Source organism: Oncorhynchus clarkii, chromosome 24 (assembly GCF_045791955.1).
Source record: "Oncorhynchus clarkii lewisi isolate Uvic-CL-2024 chromosome 24, UVic_Ocla_1.0, whole genome shotgun sequence".
In the NCBI taxonomy this organism is placed as follows: domain Eukaryota; kingdom Metazoa; phylum Chordata; class Actinopteri; order Salmoniformes; family Salmonidae; genus Oncorhynchus; species Oncorhynchus clarkii.
In genome coordinates, this window is record NC_092170.1 from 15,376,937 (window position 1) to 15,404,837 (window position 27,901).

At 46.8% G+C, this 27,901-nt stretch overlaps 1 protein-coding gene across 1 annotated transcript in view; it reads right to left on the reverse strand.

Annotated features, from left to right (window-relative positions):
• LOC139382269 (neurobeachin-like) overlaps nucleotides 1-27,901 on the reverse strand; it is a 318,332-nt gene that overhangs the window by 186,202 nt on the left and 104,229 nt on the right. Inside the window, exons 22-36 of the mRNA XM_071126139.1 lie at nucleotides 27,854-27,901; nucleotides 27,314-27,652; nucleotides 26,835-27,269; nucleotides 26,360-26,577; nucleotides 25,812-25,965; nucleotides 23,507-23,687; nucleotides 22,151-22,260; nucleotides 20,257-20,382; nucleotides 19,943-20,111; nucleotides 18,996-19,108; nucleotides 18,521-18,852; nucleotides 15,286-15,437; nucleotides 12,199-12,325; nucleotides 6,302-6,435; nucleotides 3,797-3,858 (exon numbers count right to left, since the gene is read on the reverse strand). The exon at nucleotides 27,854-27,901 is cut by the window's right edge and continues 306 nt beyond it. Of these exons, the coding sequence (XP_070982240.1) occupies nucleotides 3,797-3,858; nucleotides 6,302-6,435; nucleotides 12,199-12,325; nucleotides 15,286-15,437; nucleotides 18,521-18,852; nucleotides 18,996-19,108; nucleotides 19,943-20,111; nucleotides 20,257-20,382; nucleotides 22,151-22,260; nucleotides 23,507-23,687; nucleotides 25,812-25,965; nucleotides 26,360-26,577; nucleotides 26,835-27,269; nucleotides 27,314-27,652; nucleotides 27,854-27,901 (2,700 nt within the window). The remainder of the gene's footprint in view (nucleotides 1-3,796; nucleotides 3,859-6,301; nucleotides 6,436-12,198; nucleotides 12,326-15,285; nucleotides 15,438-18,520; nucleotides 18,853-18,995; nucleotides 19,109-19,942; nucleotides 20,112-20,256; nucleotides 20,383-22,150; nucleotides 22,261-23,506; nucleotides 23,688-25,811; nucleotides 25,966-26,359; nucleotides 26,578-26,834; nucleotides 27,270-27,313; nucleotides 27,653-27,853) is intronic.

Consider the following 27,901-nt stretch of genomic DNA (forward strand, 5'->3'; position numbering starts at 1 on the left):
CAGTAGGCGACAGGCAGACAACAGTACTGTGGCGTCTCAATCCAGGCTGTCAGAGTGAGGCTGTAGTCTTTTATCTGCTCTGCTCTCCACATCTGGAGGCTCTCTGTCAGTAAATCTCCCGGGCTCCACTGCAGATCCCCTGTGTGTTTAAGCTGTTACAAGAAACAGAGCTGTTTGACCTTCTCATTCACCAGGCCGTCTGTGAAGAGACACACAGTCTGCTGCCCGTCCAAGCCCCCTACAGCCCCAGCCACACACAGCCTTGTCCTAGCCCCATACAGTCTCAGCTCCATACAGCCTTTTCCTAGCTCCATACAGCCTTGTCCCAGCCCCATACAGCCTTGTCTCAGCCCCATACAGCCTTGTCCTAGCCCCATACAGTTCCAGCTCCATACAGCCTTGTCCTAGCTCCATACAGCCCCAGCTCCATGCTGCATTGTCCTAGCCCCATACAGTCCCAGCTCCATACAGCCTTGTCCATGCCCCATACAGCATTTTGTCCTAGCCCCATATAACCTTGTCCTAGCCCCATACAGCCCGGTCCTAGCCCCATACAGTCCCAGCTCCATACAGCCTTGTCCTAGCTCCATACAGTCCCAGCTCCATACAGCCTTGTCCTAGCCCCATTCAGCCCCAGCTCCATACAGCCTGGTCCTAGCCCCATACAGCCTTGTCCTAGCCCCATCTCCATACAGCCTTGTCCTAGCCCCATACAGTCCCAGTCCCATACAGCCTTGTCCATACTCCCTACAGCATTGTCCTAGCCCCATTCAGCATTGTCCTAGCCCCATTCAGCCCAGCTCCATACAGCCTGGTCCTAGCCCCATACAGCCTTGTCCTAGCCACATACAGTCCCAGTCCCATACAGCCTTGTCCATACCCCCTACAGCCTTCTCCTAGCCCCATACAGCCCCATCTCCATACAGCCTTGTCCTAGTCCCATACAGTCCCATACAGCCCTGTCCATACCCCCTACAGCATTGTCCTAGCCCCATACAGCATTGTCCAAGCCCCATTCAGCCTTGTCCTAGCCCCATTCAGCCTTGTCCTAGCCCCATTCAGCATTGTCCTAGCCCCATTCAGCCTTGTCCTAGCCCCATTCAGCATTGTCCTAGCCACATTCAGCCTTGTCCTAGCCCCATACAGTCCCTGCTCCATTTCAGCCTTGTCCTAGCTCTGTACAGCCCTAGCTCTATATAGCGTTGTCCCAGCCCCATACAGCCTTGTCCCAGCCCCATACAGCCTTGTCCTAGCCCCATTAAGCCCCATCGCCATACAGCCTTGTCCTAGCCCCATACAGTCCCAGCCCCATACAGCCTTGTCCTAGCTCCATACAGCCTTGTCCCAGCCCCATACAGCCTTGTCCCAGCCCCATACAGCCTTGTCCCAGCCCCATACAGCCCAATCTCCATACAGCCTTGTCCTATCCCCATACAGCCTTGTCCTAACCCCATTCAGCCTTGTTTTAGCTCCATACAGCCTTGCCCCAATCCCAGCTCCATACAGCCTTGCCCAAGCCCCATGCAGCCCCAGCCCCATACTGCCTTGTCCTAGCCCCATACAGCCTTGTCCTAGCCCCATACAACCTTGTCCTAGCCCCATACAGCCGTGTCCTCACCCCATACAGCCTTGGCCTCGCTCCTTACAGCCTTGTCCTCGCTCCATACAGCCTTGACCTAGGCCCATACAGGAAAGTAACTACTGATGGAATCAGATCAGGATTAACCAGTTTCACTGTGCCCATCCCTGCCAGTGCTGCTGGATAAAGCTAGCTGTGGTTCCAACTCAGGCCAAGCAGATCCACTTTCAGCCTCTCTGACTGGTCGATATCTCAGGCTGGGTTTCATCCCAGGAGTCCCTAATGGCAGGAACTATTGGAGCCACAGTAATACTATCTGTGTCTGCGGTGGGGGGAACAGGGGGGTGGTGACTCTGTGAGGGGGGGGGGGGGGGGGGGGGGGGGGGCACGGCTCTCTGACACTCCCAGACCTCAGTAAGTCCAGGAGCTGGGAAAAGAGGGTAGACATCCCAGAGCAACAGTGCTAGGTTAGCCTACAGAAAGACAGACCGCCAGAAGAGAGAAAGACTCAGGGAACATTCCCTCAGAAACTTCAAAAGAACAGCAGTAACAGCGTGATTCACTACTGCAAGGCTCAGGCGGTTGTGTGAGTAGACAGAGAGGAATGCTCCTTAATCTCAGACCTCTAATAACAGATGCATGGGTATGTATGGGAGCTGACGGGCTGACTGGCTCCATACTGCAGGATTGGCCGGCTGCGCCACTGCAGGGGCCCTGGGCTCCGGACAATGTGCCTCCTACTGCAGCCTCCATCTCTGCAGACTGGATACTCAGCGAGAGAGGCACCACCTAATGCCTTCCTTATGGACTGACTGACTGGCCCTGCAGAGAGAAGGTATGTTAACTATCTCCTGTTCTGTTCTTACTGCTACATTGGGACGGTGACTCTTTGAGACATAAGAGACTTAACCAATGATTCATGTAGACACTAGATGGCTGATAGGGGGTGATGTCTTGGCACTCCCCCAACATTGTAAAAAACATTTTGGAAATGCATTTATTAATGTCTACATTCATTTTGAAACATGTATTCTAATACAGACACCTTAATTAATGCATACTTTAAATTATATTATGTGAGCTAAAAATACAAGTAAAATTAAAAATATATTAAAACAATTCCTTAAAGTATACTTTTTTTAGATTGCTAATGTTAATGTCCCCACCGCAATAAACAAATACTTAAACACATGTAATTTGTCCTTGAAACATTTATCTGAAATACTGTAGAATTCCATTCATTCCTATGGAGGACAGCTCTACTGGGGAGTTCTAATATGGCCGATCGGTGGCTTCAAAGCCTCTCAGTGGCCAATACATAGCATTAACAATCCAGAGTTTATATACAGTGCCTTTACAAAGAATTGAGACCCATTGACTTTTTCCACAGTTTGTTGTGTTACAGCTAAAATGTATTACATTTAGATTTTCTGTCAAAGTGGAATTTTGTTTGTAGAAAATGTTAGAATTTTTTTTTTTATTAAAAGCTGAAATGTCTTGAGTTAATAAGTGTTCAACCCCTTTGTTACGGCAAGCCTAATTTAGATCAGGAGTTAAAATGTCCGATAAGAGTTGGTAACATCCTTTTTGTATGACTGCCCCATCTCTGTACACACATGCAGATGATTGTAAGGTCCCTTAGTCGAGTAGTGAGTTCAGCTCATGTCACCGGGTTGACCTTAAAATGAGGGACAGGTTATTTATTTTTCTTAAAATGAATCACTAATCACATTCAATAAATTATCATCTTCAGAAATGACTTTGTCAAAGTAACAAAATAATGATGGCTTTTACAGTGACGGTGAGAACCTGGGGTTCAGTGGGTTAACATCTTGCTAGAAATCACAGAAAGCACAGAAGGAATTTTGGCACAGATTAATTGAGTTTTCAATGTGGTCTATATTAAAGGGCACGCCATTTCATATAACAGGCTTTTAAAATGGAATATTGGTGCACAAATTCTACATAAAAGGGAGTCAAAAGGGACTCATGTCGTGGTACGACCCAGAGACCTGGAGCTGGAAGCAGCCTCACCTTTATAGTCCATTACAGGGAGCAGAGGTGTGGAGATGAGAGGGAGACGAAAAAAGGAGGACAGAAGAGATAGAGAAGAGAGAATGGAGGGAGTGGGGGGAAGAGAGGGATGTGTGAGGAGGTAGGAAGAAGCAGAGAGGGAGAGAAAATGAGGGATATGTGAGGAGAAAGAGAGAATCTCACCTGAGAGCAGAGCAACATGACCAGTTCCACGACAGAGGTGCTGGATTTCATACACACAAGACCTGGAGGGAAGACAGAACAGAGAGTTAGAAGCAGAGTTGTCATACAACACACATGACAGTCTTACTTTCCTTCATATAAGTCACTACGAAACCTCACCAATGACATGTGGGAGGGGCTAACATTGTAGTCACTACCAGAGAAGAAGACACTCTGGAGTAATCATTATGGGCTGGTGGGGCCAGGGCCCGTTGGCATGGTTACATGAAGACTTCAGTCAGTGTGATTGACAGCATGAGTCAACAACCAGGGATGAGATGTCAACATGTTGATAAACACACAGACAGACCATCTCAGGGATGTCAAACATCTCTTCCGTTTTACGGAGAGCTTGCCAGAATCAGAAATGGTAAATTACCTAACATGTTACAACAATAAACACATTTAGCTGCCTGAAACCACAGAGACAAAGTGACAAAGAGTGTGTCCCAAATGGCACCCTATTCCCTCTGCAATGCACTACATTGACAAGAGCCCTATTGGCTTTGATCAAAAGCAGTGCATTACATAGGAAATAGGGTGCTATTTTGGATGGAGACAAAGTAGACTATAGTATAATGTGAAGAGTGTGAATCTTCCTCCTGTTCTTGCACAGCACTGACACGGTCTGAGACTGAGACTGTTGTAAACAGGGGATGTGACCCTCTCTAGTTCACAGACAGCTACATATGTCCTATTACACACACACACACACACACACACACACACACACACACACACACACACACACACACACACACACACACACACACACACACACACACACACACACACACACACACACACACACACACACACACACACACACACACAGCTAGTCTACCACGGCTGACCTCTTGTTACTGCAATGACCAGTTCTCCCATCACTCAGCTCTCTCTGACACAAGAGGTCAGGTGGTAGGGTGACCCTGGCCCCTAGTGACCCCGGCCCTACTTTGGTATGCTGGCCTAAAGACCATGGACCCTGGCTGTACGCTGGTACACAAACAAAATGTTTTCGATTTAAACAGGGTCTGCCCTTCTGAACAGGCCTTTCCTGTGAGCAGGGCAGGGTTAAATCATTGAAGTGAATGTGGAATTGTCGAGCAGTGTGCTGATGGGTTGGGCAGGGAGGAAGGGGGGTTCATAGAGAGAGGGGGAGGCAGGAAAAGGAGAGGCAGGGGAGAGGAGTGAAGAGGCAGAAAGAGTGGAGGTTGGGGAGGAAGGGGGAAAGAGAGGAGGCAGAGAGAGGAGAGGTAGGGGAGGAAGGGGGAAGGAGAGGAGACAGAGAGAGGGGAGGTAGGGGAGGAAGGAGAGGAGAGGTAGGGGAAGAAGGGGGAAGGAGAGGAGACAGAGAGAGGGGAGGTAGGGGAGGAAGGGGGAAGGAGAGGAGACAGAGAGAGGTGAGGTAGGGGAGCAAGGAGAGGAGAGAGGGGGTAGGGGAGGAAGGAGAGGTGACAGAGAGAGGAGAGGTAGGGGAAGAAGGGGGAAGGAGAGGAGACAGAGAGAGGGGAGGTAGGGGAGGAAGGAGGAAGGAGAGGAGACAGAGAGAGGAGGGGTAGGGGAGGAAAGAGAGAAGACAGAGAGAGGGGAGGTAGGGAAGGAAGGAGTAAGGAGAGGAGACAGAGAGAGGAGAGGTAGGGGAGGAAGGAGGAATGAGAGGAGACAGAGAGAGGAGAGGTAGGGGAGGAAGGAGAGGAGACAGAGAGAGGAGAGGTAGGGGAGGAAGGAGAGGAGACAGAGAGAGGGGAGTCCATCACAACGTTCGCCCAGGGGCCTCCCTCTCAACTCCAAGTGCATCATGGGCCAGGGGCCAGGCCAGGGTGGCTGGACATAATTACCACACTGACAACATGTCTAGAGAGGGGGAGAGGAGGGGTGAGGAGGAGAGGAGGAGGGGAGATGGGGGTGGGTGAGGGGGCACTCGGGCCGCGACCCCGGGTAATTTGAGTGATGGATGGCTGGTAATTGCTACTAAATGGAGAGACTTTCCACCAGGGCCCTGATTCAGCCTGGGAGGAAAAACAGCCTCTGTTCCTTGGTAAAGGTCTGGGCAAAGCATCTCAAAGTAGGACTGATCCCATCTCTTGTACTATGCTTTATGAATACTGGCTCTGTTGTGTTGATGAAGTGTGTTGTGTTTGCCTGGTCTGTGCTCAGCGGTGAGGTGTGTGTATCTGCCAGCGTTCTGACAGATGGACAGACAGACTGAGTGAAGGGATCAGACAACATTCACACCTGTCAACTCTCCATAATTGTTAATCGTGTGTGCGCGTGTGTGCGCATGCACGCGTGTGTGAGTGTGTGTGTGGTAGCCCTCTCTGGGTTATATTACTAGGCATCCAGCAGTGACACAGCAGCCAGTGGACATAAGGAGGGCCAGGAAAGGACAGACAGACTGAGGGATGGATGGCGGGAGGGATTCCACACACAGTTGGAGGAGAAACAAGACATTCTACACAGCACCTGTACCTTCTATGAGTAGCTCTTGGCCATGGCTTCCCAACAGGGTCCTAGAGAGGAACGGTGCAAAGTCCACAAAGATCTCCCTGAGGAGGGGGGCCACCTTCTCCAGAGCACGCTCCAACTTAGTAGTGATACTGTGGAAGAGAACAGAGCAGGGAGATACAGAAAGAGAGAGAGAGAGAGAGAGAGGGGGGGGGGAAGACAGAGAACAGGGAAAGAAACAGGGTTGAGAGAGAGGGGGGTGAAGAGAGAGAGAGAGAGGATGTCAGAGAGGAGAGGAAGAGACAGAGGCGAGAGGAGAAAGACAACAGTAAACAAATGAGTATAAGGTTGGGTAGGGTTGTGTGGTGAGCAGAGCAGAGTAGAGCCCTCCACCTGGGTTAGTACATGATAGTTAGAACATCCTTTCACACACAGCAGAACACTACTGCGTCCAGGGCTCTAAATAAAATTTAAGAAAACCTAATTGGTAGTACTGGTGCTCCTGATTCAGAAAAGAAATCAAAATACTTGGGTGAACTGTTGGAATCATAGAAATACAATGACAATTCTAATTCTATTGTTGGTTTTGTTTGGCATGACAACAAATTAAAAAGGCATGTAGGAGTTATGACAAGGTAGGAACCAAAGTGTTGGTCAGTGTTTCCCATGCGACCCTAATCATACTTAAATAGATGTTGCATTCAGACAAAGATTTTAGAATAATCGATCTGTTTCAGCACATGCCGTTGCACCAACAACATACTGATCTATACCACCACTGGTAGCAACCTGTACTAGAGATAACGTTTGCTTTGCCCTAGCTAGTTAATTTAGCTAACTGGCATTAAACTAGTTTGTTAGCGATTAGCATTAACGATTACCATTATTTTAGGCATATGCCAGCTTCCTTAGAATAACTAACTCACATTTTGCAGAGAGCAAAATACAGAAACTAAGTGGGTTGGGGAGTAACGGATTACATGTAAGGGATTATAAAAACTGGTAAAAGTAATCTGTTACGTTACCAGCAAAAGTATTGTAATCTGACTACAGATACTTTTGAAAAACTACATGATTACTTTGAGGATTACTTTTAAATTCAGAAAGAATGGTTGCTCTATTTTCTCAATGACATTCAAATCAGCATTGAAAAAAGGCGAACGTTTAAGAGACCACTATGACACACCAAATGGGTTTGATGGATACCGGGAAAAGAGCAGGAATAGGCTTTTGTAGGCTACAGTCCAAGCTATGTCTTCCAATAGTGCGACTGCTGTCCGCATCCAAAGATTATCCAACTTGAATAAACGCTTGGAGGTAAGGATGACAGCAGTGGTGTAGTCTACGGCGATACGGATATCACTTATTTTTTAAATCTACATAGCACATTGATGTGAATCAGTGTGATTCTCATTTAGCACCTTGCGGATTGTGGTTGTTGTGGATGGCTGTTCACAAATCTAAATGTGTATTTGAATCCAATAATGTTTGAAATCAAGAAGTTTAAGCTGCCTATCAATCATTGTTTTTGAAACCAGTGGACAGCCAGTCAAAAATGTGCTCTTGCAACAGCTACATAGTGAGGATCCCAGCCTATGGAACAACAGCTGCATAGTCAGGATCCCAGCCTATGGAACAACAGCTGCATAGTCAGGATCCCAGCCTATGGAACAACAGCTGCATAGTGAGGATCCCAGCCTATGGAACAACAGCTGCATAGTGAGGATCCCAGCCTATGGAATAAAAGTGGGGCTTTTATTGCTCAATATAATTCATGCTGATGTAATTCAAATATATAATTTAATCGTATTAGTATATGTAGTAGAATGCGATGGGTTAGAAGAAGCCTACATAACCAACCCACCAATCAGATTACGTTACCGAGAGTGGGTAATCCAAAAGTTACGTTACCGAATACAATTTTGGACAGGTAACTAGTAACTAACGGATTACATTTAGAAAGTAACCTACCCAACCTGGCAAAATCATAGTATAATAGAGAAAACATGGATTCATATTAAGAAGCAAGGTGGAAAGCAACATCTCTCTTGTTTTGGAAGAATATGTTGAGTGCATGGACAGCATACTGAGAGAATAAACAGGAGAAACTGTGTGTGTGACCCAGGAACTGCATGGAAGCAAGCAACGGCAGGAGGCAGCCTGTCTTGTTTGAGCAGTGTAGAGATGAGTGTTGCCATGAAATATTGTTATGCATTGCCTTAGTCTAAATGGTGCTCTCAAAATAAACCAGGTCACACAGCAAAATAAACCTCCAGGTCACACAGCAAAATAAAACTCCAGGTCACACAGCAAAATAAACCTCCAGGTCACACAGCAAAATAAACCTCCAGGTCACACAGCAAAATAAACCTCCAGGTCACACAGCAAAATAAAACTCCAGGTCACACAGCAAAATAAAACTCCAGGTCACACAGCAAAATAAACCTCCAGGTCACACAGCAAAATAAACCTCCAGGTCACACAGCAAAATAAACCTCCAGGTCACACAGCAAAATAAACCTCCAGGTCACACAGCAAAATAAAACTCCAGGTCACACAGCAAAATAAAACTCCAGGTCACACAGCAAAATAAAACTCCAGGTCACACAGCAAAATAAAACTCCAGGTCACACAGCAAAATATTTTGGAGCATATGCAGCCAAATTGGTCACAGTTTAGAGCCGTGACTGTGTCTAGTAGAGGTCTTCACGAGTCCACCCGAACCTAAATACCCGAGACCTGACCCGGGATCTGTGCGGGTTCAAAATGTTACGTTTTCCCTCGGGACTGGGTCGGGTCCAGTTGGATTTTCATTGTGTCTCGGGTCTATGTACAGTGCCTTGCGAAAGTATTCGGCCCCCTTGAACTTTGCGACCTTTTGCCACATTTCAGGCTTCAAACATAAAGATATAAAACTGTATTTTTTTGTGAAGAATCAACAACAAGTGGGACACAATCATGAAGTGGAACGACATTTATTGGATATTTCAAACTTTTTTAACAAATCAAAAACTGAAAAATTGGGCGTGCAAAATTATTCAGCCCCCTTAAGTTAATACTTTGTAGCGCCACCTTTTGCACATCGAGAGACTGACATTTTTTCCCATTCCTCCTTGCAAAACAGCTCGAGCTCAGTGTGGTTGGATGGAGAGCATTTGTGAACAGCAGTTTTCAGTTCTTTCCACAGATTCTCGATTGGATTCAGGTCTGGACTTTGACTTGGCCATTCTAACACCTGGATATGTTTATTTTTGAACCATTCCATTGTAGATTTTGCTTTATGTTTTGGATCATTGTCTTGTTGGAAGACAAATCTCCGTCCCAGTCTCAGGTCTTTTGCAGACTCCATCAGGTTTTCTTCCAGAATGGTCCTGTATTTGGCTCCATCCATCTTCCCATCAATTTTAACCATCTTCCCTGTCCCTGCTGAAGAAAAGCAGGCCCAAACCATGATGCTGCCACCACCATGTTTGACAGTGGGGATGGTGTGTTCAGCTGTGTTGCTTTTACGCCAAACATAACATTTTGCATTGTTGCCAAAAAGTTCAATTTTGGTTTCATCTGACCAGAGCACCTTCTTCCACATGTTTGGTGTGTCTCCCAGGTGGCTTGTGGCAAACTTTAAACAACACTTTTTATGGATATATTTAAGAAATGGCTTTCTTCTTGCCACTCTTCCATAAAGGCCAGATTTGTGCAATATACGACTGATTGTTGTCCTATGGACAGAGTCTCCCACCTCAGCTGTAGATCTCTGCAGTTCATCCAGAGTGATCATGGGCCTCTTGGCTGCATCTCTGATCAGTCTTCTCCTTGTATGAGCTGAAAGTTTAGAGGGACGGCCAGGTCTTGGTAGATTTGCAGTGGTCTGATACTCCTTCCATTTCAATATTATCGCTTGCACAGTGCTCCTTGGGATGTTTAAAGCTTGGGAAATATTTTTGTATCCAAATCCGGCTTTAAACTTCTTCACAACAGTATCTCGGACCTGCCTGGTGTGTTCCTTGTTCTTCATGATGCTCTCTGCGCTTTTAACGGACCTCTGAGACTATCACAGTGCAGGTGCATTTATACGGAGACTTGATTACACACAGGTGGATTGTATTTATCATCATTAGTCATTTAGGTCAACATTGGATCATTCAGAGATCCTCACTGAACTTCTGGAGAGAGTTTGCTGCACTGAAAGTAAAGGGGCTAAATCATTTTGCACGCCCAATTTTTCAGTTTTTGATTTGTTAAAAAAGTTTGAAATATCCAATAAATGTCGTTCCACTTCATGATTGTGTCCCACTTGTTGTTGATTCTTCACAAAAAAATACAGTTTTATATCTTTATGCTTGAAGCCTGAAATGTGGCAAAAGGTCGCAAAGTTCAAGGGGGCCGAATACTTTCGCAAGGCACTGTAACTACAGCTGATAGACCCGAGTGGACCAACATGGACCCGACCACAGCTCTGTACAGCCTATAGAATATTTATTTATATTAAGGTGGATTTATTGACTTATAGAAGGCCTAGACAACATATTCGTTAACCAGAAGAGCAACTTGGCTGATAAACATATTTTGTTTTGTCACTCAGGTCCAATCTAGACCCGGACCAGTCTAGGTCTGGTTGTCGTCGGATCCATTCGGGTTCGGGTCTCATTGTTCTCGGGTTTGGGTCTGATTGTCTTCGGGTCCAGGTCCAACTTTTTGGACCCGAGAAGACCTCTACAGCCTATTAGTATCTATCTACAACCTGGGAAGGAGGGGGCATGCAACCATACAGGAAGCATGTAAAAGCAGAGAGATACTGCCTTGAGCCTGTTCACTAGTATATAAACAAATCACAGACAGACAGACAGACAGACAGACAGACAGACAGACAGACAGAGAGGGAGAGAGGGAGAGAGAGAGAGGCTTGGCCTAGGAGGGACTAGAAGCAAAGTGGCTTCTGCCCCATGGCCTCCTGGGAAGAATATGAAGGTGAAAAGATGAGTGTATCGGTGAGACAGTAACACCTGTGTGAGCAATGTTAAACAGTGCTTGCCTATGACACTGGCCTGCACCTCTGGGGGCCATCTCTGTCTCTGTCTCTGTGTGGCCACGCTGCAGGGACCAACTAAAGACTCTCAGATCCTGGTCCACCTCACAGAGCAACGCACTGAAATACACAGAGATTGCAGCAGTCACTATGACTGAGTCCCAAATGGCACCCTTTATCCCCTTTATAGTGCACTACTTCTGACTAGAACCCATATGTCTATTGTCTACCCAACAAGCTGCATGTGAGTCTGACTGGACTGAAATTAGAGTTCAGTATGATCATACACACAGCTCTACAACCAAGTGAGACACAGACACACGCACAGCTCTGCAACTCGCCACTTCCATCATTGACTCCACAGTTATGGTAAGTGATGTTGGTTACTGCTGCCATGGCAACTGATTTGCAATTCCTTTAGAGGGGGGCAGAAGAGAGTGAGAGTGTGTGTGTGGCTGTGGGACTGGGAGACAGAGAGAGAGAGGTACTCAGGCTCTCTGCAGCACTAGAGATGCCTGTCACAAACCATTACAGGAGGTGGGGACTAAGAGTTAAGGTCACAGCAGCATCCACACACACACACACACGCACACGCACACACACACACACACACACACACACACACACACACACACACACACACACACACACACACACACACACACACACACACACACACACACACACACACACACACACACACACACACACACAGTTTTCTCTGAATTACCATTCACACAAAACCACAGGCAGTGGTTACATGCTGATAGAGAAAGACATGTACTGTTCAGTGCCTCCAGGTGATATATGGGGAATATGTCTGTAGCACTGAAATGCATAATCTCTCTACTACACACACACACACAGTACTGTCACACCCTGACCCTACCTCATGTTCTCCACTGTGTCTTCAGGCATGGGCGCCACCGGCTGGACAGCAGGCAGGTTCTTACTAGTGGCCCCGTTGACGAAGGATGAGGAAGAGGTGGAGGAAGAGGAGGCTGAGTCTGTAGCTCCTGCAGGGAACAAACACACCAACCAACGTCACACTGGGAGAAGAATGGGAGCAGAAGTATACAACTTTATTATACAACCAAGTATATAACTATATTATATACCCAAGTACTGTATACAACTATATTATATACCTAAGTATACAACTATACAGTACAGTATAAAACTTCATTAGATAACTAAATATACAACTATATTATATACCCAAGTTCTGTATACAACTATATTATATACCCAAGTATAGTACAGAATACAACTATACAGCACAGTATACAACTCAATTACATAACCAACTATAGAAATACACAGTATACAACTCCATTATACAACTATACATTATAGCATACACTATACAACTATATTATATACCCAAGTACAGAAATATACAGTATACACCTCCATTATATACCCAATTATAAACTGGGTGGTTCGAGCCCTGAATGCTGATTGGCTGACAGCCGTGTTATATCAGACCGTATACCACGGGTATGACAAAACATTTATTTTTACTGCTCTAATTACATTGGTAACCAGTTTTTAATAGCAATAAGTCACCTCTGGGGGTTGTTGTACAGTATATTGCCAATATACCACGGCTAACGGCTATATCCAGGCACTCCGCATTGCGTCGTGCGGTTGGACAGTCCTTGGCCGTGGTATATTGGCCATATACCACACCCCCTTGGGCCTTATTGCTTAAATATACAACTATACAGTATACACCTATTCTGTATATTATCTACCCAAGGTCTGTTTCAGTTACAGGGCCGACCTATAAGAATGACATCCGCCTTGAACCATTAATTGTAAGTATATGAATGTCTAATGTCCAATTCAATATAACGGTTGTTCAAACACGGTGCATTGTACTGTAGCTACATCTGTTGCATTTCTTTTGAAATATTGGGTTACATGTTTAATAGGATACAATTAAGACGTTTTCCATCCATCATCATTCCAGGTATCACCTGCATGTCCTTGAGTTCATGGGTCACGTTGACAAAAAACATCTACAGAACAGAACTGGTGAAATCATGGGGTCTGAGGGAAGAAGGGAGAGAAGGAGGGAGAGAGAGTAGGAGAAAGAGGGGGTGAGAGAGAAGGGGGAGAGAGAGTGAGAAAGAGGGAGGGGGGGTGACAGAGAAGGAGGGAAGGAGGAAGGTAGGGAGAGAAGGTTATAGATGGAAAAGTGGGAAGGAAAGAGAGGGAAGTGGGAGGAGGGGAGAGAGGAGAGCCCCTGGGTTTAACTGAAAGAGAGAGAAGCGAGAGGAGAGGAGAGAAGAGAGCCCCTGGGTTTAACTGAAAGAGAGAGAAGCGGGAGGAGAGGAGAGAAGAGAAGAGAGCCCCTGGGTTTAACTGAAAGAGAGAAAAGCGGGAGGAGGAGAGAGAGGAGAACCCCTGGGTTTAACTGAAAGCACAGTGACACATCTGTCACATTCCTGCTGAGTGGATAGGGACATTTAATAGGTGTTGCAGCTTTAATGGTCTCTGTATTAAGTGGCTTCTTTCGAAGGCCTGCTGCATCATGGGACCCTGGGCTCAATAGCATGGAACAGGGCCTAAGGGGACAGGACAGTCAAATGGAACCCTATTCCCTATTTAGTGCACTACTTTTGTTCAGGGCCCATTGGAAGCACACTACACTACAACTTCTACTACACTACACTAATTTGGTCTGAACAAATGAAACATAATAAAACAACAAGACCTACCATTTCTCGGAGGTCATTGAATGCATTTCAACCTGACCCGATTGTATTATCCTGCTTTATACAGCACAACCACCACACAGCAGGTCATAGCACTTTATAAACTGGGTGGTTCGAGCCCTGAATGCTGATTGGATGACAGCCATGGTCTATACGACCGTATACCAAGGGTATTACAAAACATGTATTTTTACTGCTCTAATTACGTTGGTAACCAGTTTATAATAGCAGGCACCTCGGGGCCAATATATCACGGCTAAGGGCTGTGTCCAGGCACTCTGCGTTGTGTTGTGTGTAAGAACAGCCCGTATCCGTGGTATATTGGCCACAGACCCCACCTCCTCTGACCTTATTGCTTAAGTATAGGAAGCCTGGCCCTGTCAGGAGATAGTACAGTAGAGAGTGCCCTCTGGTGCACAGTATGAGTTTCTACATTCCACCATTAAACCTCAGTCATCCAGCCGAGAAACAAATAGGTTATGTCCCAAATAGTCCCATATTCTTTATATAGTGCACCACTTTTGACCAGATCCCTACGGGCCTTGGTAAAAACTAGTGCACTACATAGGGAGTCATTAGGGACGCAGATTCCGCTCCTATTCCTGGACCGGCATCAAAGGACACATTCCAGACCCACTGGGTTATTAAGATCTGCAGTAATTACTCAGATGAAATACTAACGAACTCCAACGAGCAACAGTTCCCTGGAAATAAACCACATTACCGGCCAAACACATTAGTAGAGTGTTATTAGTAACCTCTTGGGTCTGAGACCCCGAGTACCATCCTTCAGAGGGCTTGTATGTCAGGGTGAATCTTAAACCAACCACTATCCCTTTACCCCTACGCCTTATCCCCTACACCTAGCCCTGACCCCTACACCTATACCCTACACCTAGCCCTGACCCCCTACACCTATACCCTACACCTAGCCCCTACTCTTTACTCACTAGCACCTCATATAGAAAAGAAAGGATCAGATAGGTATAAGCAATAATATTGGTATGGTAGTACTAGCTTCCTGTTAAGAAGCCACTTAATAACGGTAGGTTAGGTGGAATTGTCACTAATATTACTCATACCTATCCACACGTTTCAAGTATACACAAGTGGCTAAGTGTTAGGGCAGGCCTGGGCAACCCAGTTGCCCAGGCCTGTGGGACTAGGGGTTGATGTGGGAAGCACTAGAAGATTTAGTCCCAAATTGCACCCTATTCCCCACATTTGACCAGGGCCCATGGGTGTAGGCCTACCGGTGGTGTTGATCATGCTCTTGGCGGGGTTGGAGGCTGCAGAAAAGATGTTGGGGGTGGAGCCTGTTGCCAGGCTACTGGAGGATGTGTGTCCAACTGTGTTCACAGCCAGACTGCCTGGTGGAGGCTTCTTCACTGGGACCACCACACTCCTATACAGAGAGAGAGAGTCTCACACACACACACACACACATACACATACACATACACACACACACACACACACACACACACACACACACACACACACACACACACACACACACACACACACACACACACACACACACACACACACACACACACAGAGCACAGCTAAGTGTAGCTAATGACCGAACCAAGCATCAGTAATGCTCCCATTAAGTTAAGAGAAACATTAAATACAGTACATGGAAATAGAAAAAGACTGTTCTGTGTGAAGACACTTCTGATTTCCTCATATATTTATAGACACTAGAACACATCACGAGGGAGGAAGCCAGTAAATGCTGCCAGCAGGGTGTGCGTCCCAAATGGCACTCTATTCCCTATACAGTGTACTACTTTTGATAAGAGCCCTGTACAACAGTAGTGCACTATACAGGGAATGGGGTGGTATTTGGGACAGACCCAGGGTCTTTAGATGACTAAACTTGTGATCTTCCCATGGTCCACTTAGAGAGCACAGAGCATACATTCAGACCACTGGGATATACTGCAGTTATTTATTCACTTCTGATGAACGGCATGACACACACACAAATGTCCATATCTCTGCATCTGCAGTGAAGAGTACTGATGGTGGCGGCATCATTTATTCAGTACATCTGTGTACTGCTGCTTTGGTCTAGACCAGAGGTCTCATTGACAGCAGCACATCACTGAGAAAACCAGCTATATGTTTAATATGTTTTCTAAAAAGGTATTCCTGGTTCATTTTGAGTTATTTATCTAATCATTTATTGGAGTAGGAACACAAACAATAAAAACACTGACACGTTGAATGAACAATCACATGCATTGTTCCATCACAATGCAGATTAGCACTGATTCCAACAGTTGTCTCTTTTTAAAATAAACATGGAAAAAGCTAAGTTAAGAATGTGTGCAGCTATCCCTGTGTGACATGGTTACGGTCTGATATGATCCTTTCATATGAATAATTGATTAGATGCAAAGACGACCTAAGACATCATGTATTAATATGGGTGTGTTTAATAGGGGCTGCTGTGAATAAAGTGAGGATTCATCTGGTGAGGAATATTAATGAACAGGACAAGACGACTATAGAGGAAAGAGAACCGCAGAACACATCCTGTAAGGACGCACACACACACACACACACACACACACACACACACACACGCGCACACATTTATCTACACACATACATCCTCTATCATAAAGATATACCGTGGAAATGGATTAAAAAGATTACATTTCCTAACATAGTCTGTTCAATTAAAACCAAACAGATTAAATCAGTTCTTCATTATAAATGTAATCATACATTCAGTGCTAGACAACATCCCCCTGTGTTACTGTGAGAGCTGTACTACAGAGAGAGAGAGGGAGGGAGGGAGAGAGAAAGAAAAAGAAAGGGAGGGAGAGAGGGAAGGAGATTTAAAGGTGTATTCAGATCAGTCGTGCAGTGGTCCCATCTGGTCATCCAGTCCTGGGTATTGAAGTCTCTAATTGAAAACTCCACCTCAGAGAGACTATCAACCAGAAAGACCAGGGGACTCAGCCCTCCCCAGCCCTCCCCAGCTCTCCTCTCAACGCTCTGAGCCTTTTCTTTGTGCTCTGTTTTGATGTTGTCAGTCCCTATCAGCCTCAGGCCTGACAGCCCAGCCGTCCTGAGGCCTAGTCAGCCTAGAAGCTCATTCTGCTGGCAGGTGGAGAAGAATTAGACACAGCAAATTGAGGCTGGATGACATTAAAGCATGAAGGAGTCGTATGTGGGACCTGGACACTGTGTGTGAAAGCATTTCAAAATTAATACAGAGAGGTCTGGCAACTCATTTCAGCCTGCCAAGGCATATTAGGGCTGTGAGGGGTGAGAAGACAGGCTTGGGCGTGGGGTGGGAGGGGGGAGGGGTAAAATGGGAAGCCGCTTCTGTTTAATCAGTCATCAGGGCCCTCCTTCATCTGATCCTTCATCTCCTCCTCCCTCTCTACCTTTCCTCCCTCCTCCACCTCCTTATCTCTCCTCTCCTCCATTTGTACCTTCATCACAGGTGGCACACACACCAAACAGGCCACACTGACAGCCTTCCTATTTTGACATGGTTCAGGGTTTGTTAGTCCTAAATCTACTTCAATTATCTTCAACGTTCAGAACGTTCACCAGACAGAAAGATAAGGATTCTGGGATGTGAACCCTGACCTCCTGTCAGCAGCAGGTTACCACAGGGACAGCACACAGATTACTGTGTTCTTATCTACTGCAGGAATGTAATCACACAAGACCTTTCCAAACACACACCCACCCTCCCACACTCCTCCCCATGGGGGCTTAGCTAACAGTACCAGAGGTCTAACATGTGACTGATGTTTAGCTTGCTACTGTAAAACCATGAATGTTGCTCCTGACAACTAAACGGGGTTAGTGGATAAACTGTGGCGTGTTGAGCGTGCTTGACTAACGATGCACATTATAGTTCTTTCCTGAAGCATATACAGGGAATTCAGAAAGTATTCAGACACCTTCCCCTTTTCCACATTTTGTTACATTACAGCCTTATTCTAAAATGGATTACATTTGGGGTTTTTCTCATTAATCTACACACAACTGCTTGTTCAAATAAATGTGTTTTATTGTCACTTTCACCAGATATGTGCAGTGAAATGTGTTGTTTCGACAGGGTCAGCCATAGCAGTACCACACCCCTGGAGTAAATTAGGGCAAGTAACCAAAAGGTCGCTGGTTTGAATCCTTGAGCCAGCTAGGTGAAAATATGACGTTGTGCCCTTGTGCAAGGCACTTAACCCTAATTGCTTCTGTAAGTCGCTCTGGATAAGAGCGTCTGCTAAATGACAAAAATGTTAAATTTAAGTGCCTTGCTCAAGGGTACATCGGCAGATTTTTCACCTTGCCGGTATTCAAACCAGCGACCTTTCCATTATTGGCCCAACCAATCTATCACTAGGCTACCTGCCCAAGTTGTCAAATATGTATAAGATATGCATAACAGAGTGGCCTCCAGTACAAAGAGTGGAACTGCATGGTTGTGTGTGTATGTGTGTGCATGTGTACCTGTCAAAGGAGTGAAACTGCATGGGCAGCATGGGATGATGGGTCTCTCTCTGTACGGCAGGATCAGGGTAGGGGAGGGGCTCTGGTCCAGGCTCCACCCCCTCTCCTGGCCCAGCCACTAGGCTCTTCAGAATCTCTCTGACGTTGATGTTTGATTGACTGATCGAGGAGATGGAGGAGGCGGTTGTTAGAACCTCCAGGCCAGGCGGCTCCAAGAGGAACTCCTGGCTATGCTTCTCCCCAGAGGAAAGGCTGCCGATCAGGGCGGACATGACGTCAACACGCCCGGGTCCTGAAGGTTCCAGGTCTGCCCCATTTAACACACTGGTCACCTGGGGGGGGGGGGTAGTTTAGTTATTTACTCTTGTACCTGTACCCTTCCTGGATTTATGCACGAACAGACATTATAATACAACTACAATCCATTCTAATAGAGCGAGAAAAGGGAACATAGTCTAGTATCTAGATGAGCAACCTGTTCCTCTCCAATGCCAGAGTCAGTGTGCGGCAGAGATCCTCTCCCTATGTGGAGCTCCTCTACAGGGGTGGGGGGCTCCTTATTGTGGTCAGGGTAGGCCAGGGGGGTCTCTGGAACACACACACACACAAACACACACACACACACACACACACACACACACACACACACACACACACACACACACACACACACACACACACACTTATTGAAGGACACAAGGTCACTGGGTGGGCTCACACACATTGATCATGTTCCAGAACGTCAAAAATGTGATGCATTGTGGGTTAATTGGGATTGACTGACTGATCTGCAAATAATAATGAGTAGTCATTCAAGATGCAAGGTGATTCGTAGATCAGCCAGTCGGGAGTTGAACAAGCCCATTCTCTCCCCATCTAACTTCCATCTCAGATTGACAGACATCTGCTACATGTCAGTTGGCTGGAAACTCTCTTCCTGGTGATATTACTTATGAGGGTGGCGAAGTGTCCTTCCCAGCAGCCTCTCTGATCCCACCCTCCTGGCTGACTGACTGGCTAATGAACTACGACAGACGGCTGGAAATAGAACTAGCCTCACAACGCCCCAAACTCTCAGCAATTCTCTGTTTCTCTCGCTTTCTTTTACTCTCTCTCTATCTCTTTATGTCGCTCTTGCTCTCTCCCAGCGTGTGTCCAATGGGATGTTACTGTTCATACCACAGAGACCAGGGCTGCCTGTACAACTTTCATACACCCCACCCTGCTCCCAACTTCCCCTCCCCTCTCCCACTTCCCATCCTGCTCCTGCTTCCCTTCTCTGCTTCCATCCCTGTTCCCATGTTTAATTCTGCACAGTGCAATTAGTGGGTAACATGAATTAATAATAGAGCTGAGAGGATGGGTTATGGGAGGAGTTAGAGGCGTGGTTAGGGGAGGGAGTTGGATATCAGAAGTAAGCACCTGTGCTGGTAGGTGAGTTGATCTCGTGGCGAATGCTGCATGCTGATTGGCTGATCATCCTGTTGGGCTCTCTTTGGGGTTCCAGGATGTCCCTGTACTTTGACACCATGAGGACAGAGATGAAGTAGACCACCGCTAGGGCCAAGAACTGGGCCTGCTTACTGTCATCCTGGAGGGGACAAATATGCATGTTACACAAACACACGCACACAAACATGTCACACACGCACCAGCACACACAAACATGTTACACACGCACCAGCACACACTAACATGTTACACATGCACCAGCACACACAAACAGTCATACTCACCACATCCCGGAACACGACAGCTCTCAGACGGTTGATGTCGACGTCCTGTAAAAGCCTGTCAGGGTCCTGGATGGGAGAAAGGTTACTGAGAATGTTTTGGGGTGTAGGAGATCTAAAGTGAGGAGACTAAGGGAGTCTGACATCTTAGTGGTCGTGTAACAATCTGTTACCTTAGCCGTTAGCGTAGCATCCACATTACATTGGGTGTCACACTTAATGATCTCCCACACACCCTCCACTTATACAGTTGAAGTCGGAAGTTTTCATATACTTAGGTTGGAGTCATTAAAACTCGTTTTCAACTACTCCACAAATTTCTTGTCAACAAACTATAGTTTTGGCAAGTCAGTCAAGACATCTACTTTGTGGATGACACAAGTAATTTTTCCAACAATTGTTTACAGACAGATTATTTCACTGTATCTCAATTCCAGTGGGTCAGAAATTTACATACACTAAGTAGACTGTGCTTTAAACAGCATGGAAAATTCCAGAAAATTATGTCATGGCTTTAGAAGCTTCTGATAGGCTAATTGACATCATTTGAGTCAATTGGAGGTGTACCTGTGGATGTATTTCAAGGCCTACCTTCAAACTCAGTGCCTCTTTACTTGACATCATGGGAAAATCAAAAGAAATCAGCCAAGACCTCACAAGTCTGGTTCATCCCTGGAGGCAATTTCCAAATGCCTGAAGGTATCACGTTAATCTGTACAAACAATAGTATGCAAGAATAAACACCACGGGACCAGGCAGCCGTCATACCGCTCAGGAAGGAGAGGCGTTCTGTCTCCTATACATGAACGTACTTTGGTGCGAAAAGTGCAAATCAATCCCAGAACAATAGCAAAAGACCTTGTGAAGATGCTGGAGGAAACAGCTACAAAAGTATCTATGTCCACAGTAAAAACGAGTCCCATATCGACATAACCTGAAAGGCCGATCAGCAAGTAAGAAGCCACTGCTCCAAAACCGCCCTGAAAAAGCCAGACTACGGTTTGCAACTGCAGATGGGGACAAAAATCATACTTTTTGGAGAAATGTCCTCTGGTCGATGAAACAAAAATAGAACTGTTTGGCCATAATGACCATCGTTATGTTTGGAGGAAAAATGGGGAGGCTTGGAAGCCGAAGAACACCATCCCAACCGTGAAGCTTGGCAGGATCATGTTGTGTGGGTGCTTTGCTGCAGGAGGGACTTGTGCACTTCACAAAATAGATGGCATCATGAGGTAGGGAAATTATGTGGATATATTGAAGCAACATCTCAAGACATCAGTTAAAGCTTGGTCGCAAATGGGTCTTCCAAATGGACATTGACCCCAAGCATACTTCCAAAGATGTGGAAAATGGCTTAAGGACAACAAAGTCAAGGTATTAGAGTGACCATCAAAAAGCCCTGACCTCAATCCTATAGAACATTTGTGGGCAGAACTGTAAAAGCTTGTGAGAGCAAGGAGGCCTACAAACCCAATTCAGTTACACCAGCTCTGTCAGGAGGAATGGGCCAAAATTCACTCAACTTATTGTGGGAAGCTTGTGGAACCCAAAACGTTTGAACCAAGTTAAACAATTTAAAGGCAATGCTACCAAATACTAATGTGATGAAAGAAATAAAAGCTGAAATAAATCATTCTCTCTACTATTATTCTGACATTTCACATTCTTAAAATAAAGAGGTGATTCTAACTGACCTAAGACAGGGAATTTTTACTAGGGTTAAATGTCAGGAAAAGTGAAAAACTGAGTTTAAATGTATTTGACTAAGGTGTATGTAAACTTCCGACTTCCACTGTAGTAGTTCTGTATGTCCGGTGTCTCAGCCAACCATCCAAGGTACCATTATTACCAACTTGATGTGTATTTTTAAATTATGAGTTTAGTGAGGACATACCTTGTTGGCAGATGCTGTACCATACAGGTTGTCCTGGCTCTTACTGTTGGTCCCTCTGTCCCTCTGTCTCTGTCTAACGTCCAGACAGTTCCTCACTGCTACACAACACACTGGCAGGACAGACAGACAGGGTATCAGAAGCTGCATCTTGAAACTCATTAATGATATGATCACTGTTATCTCCAACCTGCCAAGCCAGAGTCATGGTGAAATCAACAGCCAGACAAATTTCACACTACAGATGATGATCATGAGAGAGAGAGAGAGAGAGAGAGAGAGAGAGAGAGAGAGAGAGAGAGAGAGAGAGAGTGTGTGTGTGTGAACTTCGGAGCTAGCTTCAAAAGTCTGGCCTCAACCTACCTGACTGAAGTACCAACCACTGCAGCAGACACACACTATTTATCAAAATCATGACTCACCAAAGCACATTTACTATCTAATAGCAGTGCATTTACAAAATTAATTAGCTAGTAATTTGGGATCGATGTCCCTTCCACGGGACAGTTGAGCTAACGTAGGCTAATGCGAGTAGCATGAGGCTGTAAGTAACAAGAACATTTACCAGGACATAGACATATCTGATATTGGCAGAAAGCTTAAATTCTTGTTAATCTAACTGCGCTGTCCAATTTACAGTAGCTATTACAGTTAAAGAATACCAGGCTATTGTTTACCAGGCTATTGTTTGAGGAGAGTGCACAATTTTGAACATGAAAAGTTATTAATAAACAAATGAGTCATATTTGGGCAGTCTTGATACTAAATTTTGAACAGAAATTCAATGGTTCATTGTATCAGTCTAAAACGGTGCACATACACTGCTGCCATTAGGTGGCCAAAATATGAATTGCACCTGGGCTGGAATAATACATTATGGCCTTTCTCTTGCATTTCAAAGATGAAGGTACAAAAAATACACAAAATAACCGTTTTTTTCCCTTTGTTTTATCTTTAACCAAATCTATTGTGTTACATTCTACTACATTCCTTTCACATTTCCACAAACTTCAAAGTGTTTCCTTTCAAATGGTACCAAGAATATGCATATCCTTGCTTCAGTTAGATTTGGGTAAAAATGATAAAAAGGGGCGGATCCTTAAGAGGGATTTCATGGATACTAGAATTACTGAAATGATCGTGAAATGATTTTGCCACGGCATTTCCGGACATTATTCATCATCTAATATGACAGTTAATGTCTGTGACAAGTGCGCGCGCAGGCAGGCAGGCACGCACGCACGCACGCACACACACACACACACACACACACACACACACACACACACACACACACACACACACACACACACACACACACACACACACACACACACACACACACACACACACTCTTACCCAGTCGTAGACACTGTCTCATCAGGCCTCCAGAGGACATGTTCTTCTCAGCCTCTATCTCAGAGAAGTTGAGTGAGCTGGCAAACACCAGAACGTCCACCATGGCCATGAGACGGGACAGGAAGGAAACAGCCGTCTCTGAAGACATGCCCTGGACTGCCTCGATGTTCTCCAACTCAGCCTGCTCACAGCACAGGGGGTCAGGGGTCAGGGGAGGAGAAGGGTGAAGAGGGGACAGGGAGGGGGAGGTGGGATGAAGAGGGGACAGGGGAGGAGGAGAAGGGGTGAAGGCGGGGACAGGGGAGGAGGAGGAGGAGAAGGGGTGAAGGGGGGGATCGGGGAGGGGGAGGAGGGTGAAGCGGGGACAGGGGAGGAGGAGGAGGGTGAAGGCAGGGGCAGGGGAGGGGGAGGAGGAGAAGGGGTGAAGGTGGGGGCAGGGGAGGGGGAGGAGCAGAAGGGGTGAAGGGGGGATAGGGGAGGGGGAGGAGGAGAAGGGTGAAGTGGTGTCAGGGGAGGGGACAGGGGAGGGGTGAAGCAGGGACAGGGGAGGGGGAGGAGGAGAAGGGGTGAAGCGGGGACAGGGGAGGGGGAGGAGGAGAAGGGGTGAAGGGGGGATAGGGGAGGGGGAGAAGGGTGAAGAGGTGTCAGGGGAGGGGACAGGGGAGGGGTGAAGCAGGGACAGGGGAGGGGGAGGAGGAGAAGGGTGAAGAGGTGTCAGGGGAGGGGGAGGAGGAGAATGGTGAAGAGGTGTCAGGGGAGGGGACAGGGGAGGGGTGAAGCGGGGACAGGGGAGGGGGAGGAGGAGAAGGGTGAAGAGGTGTCAGGAGAGGGGGAGGAGGAGAAGGGTGAAGAGGTGTCAGGGGAGGGGACAGGGGAGGGGTGAAGCGAGGACAGGGGAGGGGACAGGGGACAGGGGAGGGGACAGGGGAGGGGTGAAGTGGGGACAGATCCAGAAATAGAAATGGTTCCATTGTATCTGAGAAAATAAACGTTATGAAAGAAAATAAAACTAACTTGGGTACTCTGGCCATGCACACAAACAAACAACAACACATGATGCAATCAACAGATTACAATCAGCAGTTAAAGCACATAGAATCCTTAACACAAACAAAACACACAGAAAACAATCACCAACTTAAACTGAACAGATAGCAGAATGAAGCTGAGCAAATGAAAATGGCTACGATCAATAAAGACTATTAACTAGTCCTATTTCCTGGAAGCTGATCAATAATTAAGAACTAAACATGCAGCTCTATCTAGCCACCACTAGATGGTGGTGTAGCACCACAGAGAGGCTGACTGACAGAAGGAGAGGCGGCAGAGAGGTTGACTGAATGACTTACAGAAGGAGAGATAGCAGAGAGGTTGACTGAATGACTTACAGAAGGAGAGGTAGCAGAGAGGTTGACTGAATGACTTACAGAAGGAGAGATGGCAGAGAGGTTGACTGAATGACTGACTGAATGACTTAGAGAAGGAGAGATGGCAGGGAGGCTGACTGAATGACTTACAGAACGAGAGGTAGCAGAGAGGCTGACTGAATGACTTACAGAAGGAGAGGTTGCAGAGAGGTTGACTGAATGACTTACAGAAGGAGAGGTGGCAGAGAGGCTGACTGAATTACTTACAGAAGGAGAGCTGGCAGGGAGGCTGACTGAATGACTTACAGAAGGAGAGGTAGCAGAGAAGCTGACTGAAAGACTTACAGAAGGAGAGATGGCAGAGAGGTTGACTGAATGACTTACAGAAGGAGGGATGGCAGAGAGGTTGACTGAATGACTGAATGACTTATAGAAGGAGAGGTAGCAGGGAGGCTGACTGAATGACTTACAGAAGGAGAGGTAGCAGAGAGGCTGACTGAATGACTTACAGAAGGAGAGGTTGCAGAGAGGTTGACTGAATGACTTACAGAAGGAGAGGTGGCAGAGAGGCTGACTGAATGACTTACAGAAGTAGAGGTGGCAGAGAGGCTGACTGAATGACTTACAGAAGGAGAGGTTGCAGAGAGGTTGACGGAATGACTTACAGAAGGAGAGCTGGCAGGGAGGCTGACTGAATGACTTACAGAAGTAGAGGCGGCAGAGAGGCTGACTGAATGACTTACAGAAGTAGAGGTGGCAGAGAGGCTGACTGAATGACTTACAGAAGGAGAGGTGGCAGAGAGGTTGACTGATTGACTTACAGAAGGAGAGGCGGCAGAGAGGCTGACTGAATGACTTACAGAAGTAGAGGTGGCAGAGAGGCTGACTGAATGACTTACAGAAGGAGAGGTGGCAGAGAGGCTGACTGAATGACTTACAGAAGGAGAGGTGGCAGCAGAGAGCAGAGGAAGGATCCCTCCACAGGCGATGATGATGTTGTCTACCATCTGAGAGAGGAGGTGGATGGTGTTGTGGACAAAGATTATGTTCTCATTGCTGTTGACAAAGTCCATGACAGATTTGGTTGAATGGCTGCAGGGAGGCAGAGAGAGAAGTAGAGAACTGGATTAAAGACAGGTCAGGTCTTAGGTCAGCTCAGGGAAACGTGGTGAATAATCAGCCACAGTAAGGCTAGTTAGAAACCCTGGCTGCAGGATCTACTGTAACTCTTGTTTTACTCTCAATGAATGGGATATGTGGTTGTCTTACCTAACTTAGTTGAATGCACTGACTGTAAGTCACTATGGATAAGAGCGTCTGCTAAATTACCCAAATGTAACATTCTACTGCATGTCCTATGTGGTAGCCCTAAGTGTTCAAAAATAGTGCACTACAGAGAGGCAATGGGCTTTGATACAAACTAGTGCACTACATAGGGACTAGGGTGTGATTAGGGACAGTGTCCTCAGTGTCTCGGTCCCCTCACCTCCTCCAGACATGGACGTCCGTCTCCAGGGCCAACAGCAGGTCGGTGAGGAGGCGCTGGTGCATGGGCGACCATTTGAACTCTGGGATACGGAACATGGTGGTGCGAGGACCAGGGCTGAACTGGCGTCGCTGCTCCTCTGTCATGGGCATCCCTCTGAAGCCCAGGTCCACACGCAGGGCACGCTCTAACTGGGCCGCCGTACGACCGTGCAGGGACTGACACACACGTACAGACACACATACACCCACAATACTGTAATTCAGAGTGTATCAAGCAGTGTATAAATAAAACATTGCATAACAGCAGAGAAGAGACACTATTAATAGTCCTTTAGTCCTCCCTCTCCTCCTCCTCCTCCTCCTCTCATCAGACTCAATAACAGGGGGGAGGGAGGAGAGAGGAGGGAGAAAGGGAAGAAGGAGACAGGAGGAACAGAGGATAAGAGGGAGGGAGGTCTTGTAATTTAACTAACCTGTGTAGTAGCAGTGGTCTGTATCTTCTTAACCTCTTTGTCCTTTCTGTCGTATGACCTTTCTGTGCCTGAGGTGTTGCTGACTGCATCCGCCCCACTACCTTTCACACCAGCCGAGGGCTCTCCCCCCTCCGACACCCCAGACCCTCCAGCACTAGCTCCAGCCCCCGTGTCTGTGAACACTGACCCCTTAGAGCAGGCCTCTTCCCTGGACATTGAGGTGACGTCACCCAGGGTGGTCTGGAGCTTCAACCTCTCCTCCTCCAGGATGCTGTTGATTGGACCACCAGGACTGACCATGCCGATGATCCCCAGCTCAGAGCTGCCCGTCATGTGGGCCAGCAGGCCCAGGTCATGGCTGCGAGCCGGGGGGACTGGGGGCTCGGGGTCTGGTTGGGGGTTAGAACCAGGACTTGGCAGGACCAGGGGCTCCTCCTGTTGAGTTCAGTTCTGTTTAGTTAACTTGCACATAACAAAACACAAGCAGAAGAAAAGAAAGACGAACTAACCTGGCCAAACAGGAAGCTGCTGTTGCTAGGGAGACTGTCCTTGTCGTCGTCAGCGAGGGTGATGAGGGGACCGGTGTTGTGGTTGTCGGTGGCTACACCGCCGGTTGCGTTGGAGACCATTACTCCGCTGGCGGCGCTGCTGCTCAGCTTCTCTACAGCAGCACAGTACACGTTGTCCAATAGGGAGTCCACCTGGACCAACGCCCCGCCCCTGTCCTCAGAGACAACACTCCCAGCCACACCCACTGTCACGCCCAGCGGCTCTGGAGACAGGTCCAGGTCCTCCAGCTTCACCTCCGTGGCTTCCACCTGGGGAGAGGGAGGGATGATTGATTAGCTGACTGAATGACTGACTGACTGATTTTAAGAGTCTACCTGCAAGAACTGTGACATGTGGTGTTTTTCCCCAACTAAACGTAGTTGAATACACTGACTGGAAGTTGCTTTGGATAAGAGCATCTGCTAAATTAATCAGTTGTAAAAACTATGAAAACAGACACCATAACATACCTTCTCAGCCTTGATGTCCACCAGCAGGTCATGAACCTCCACTCTGAC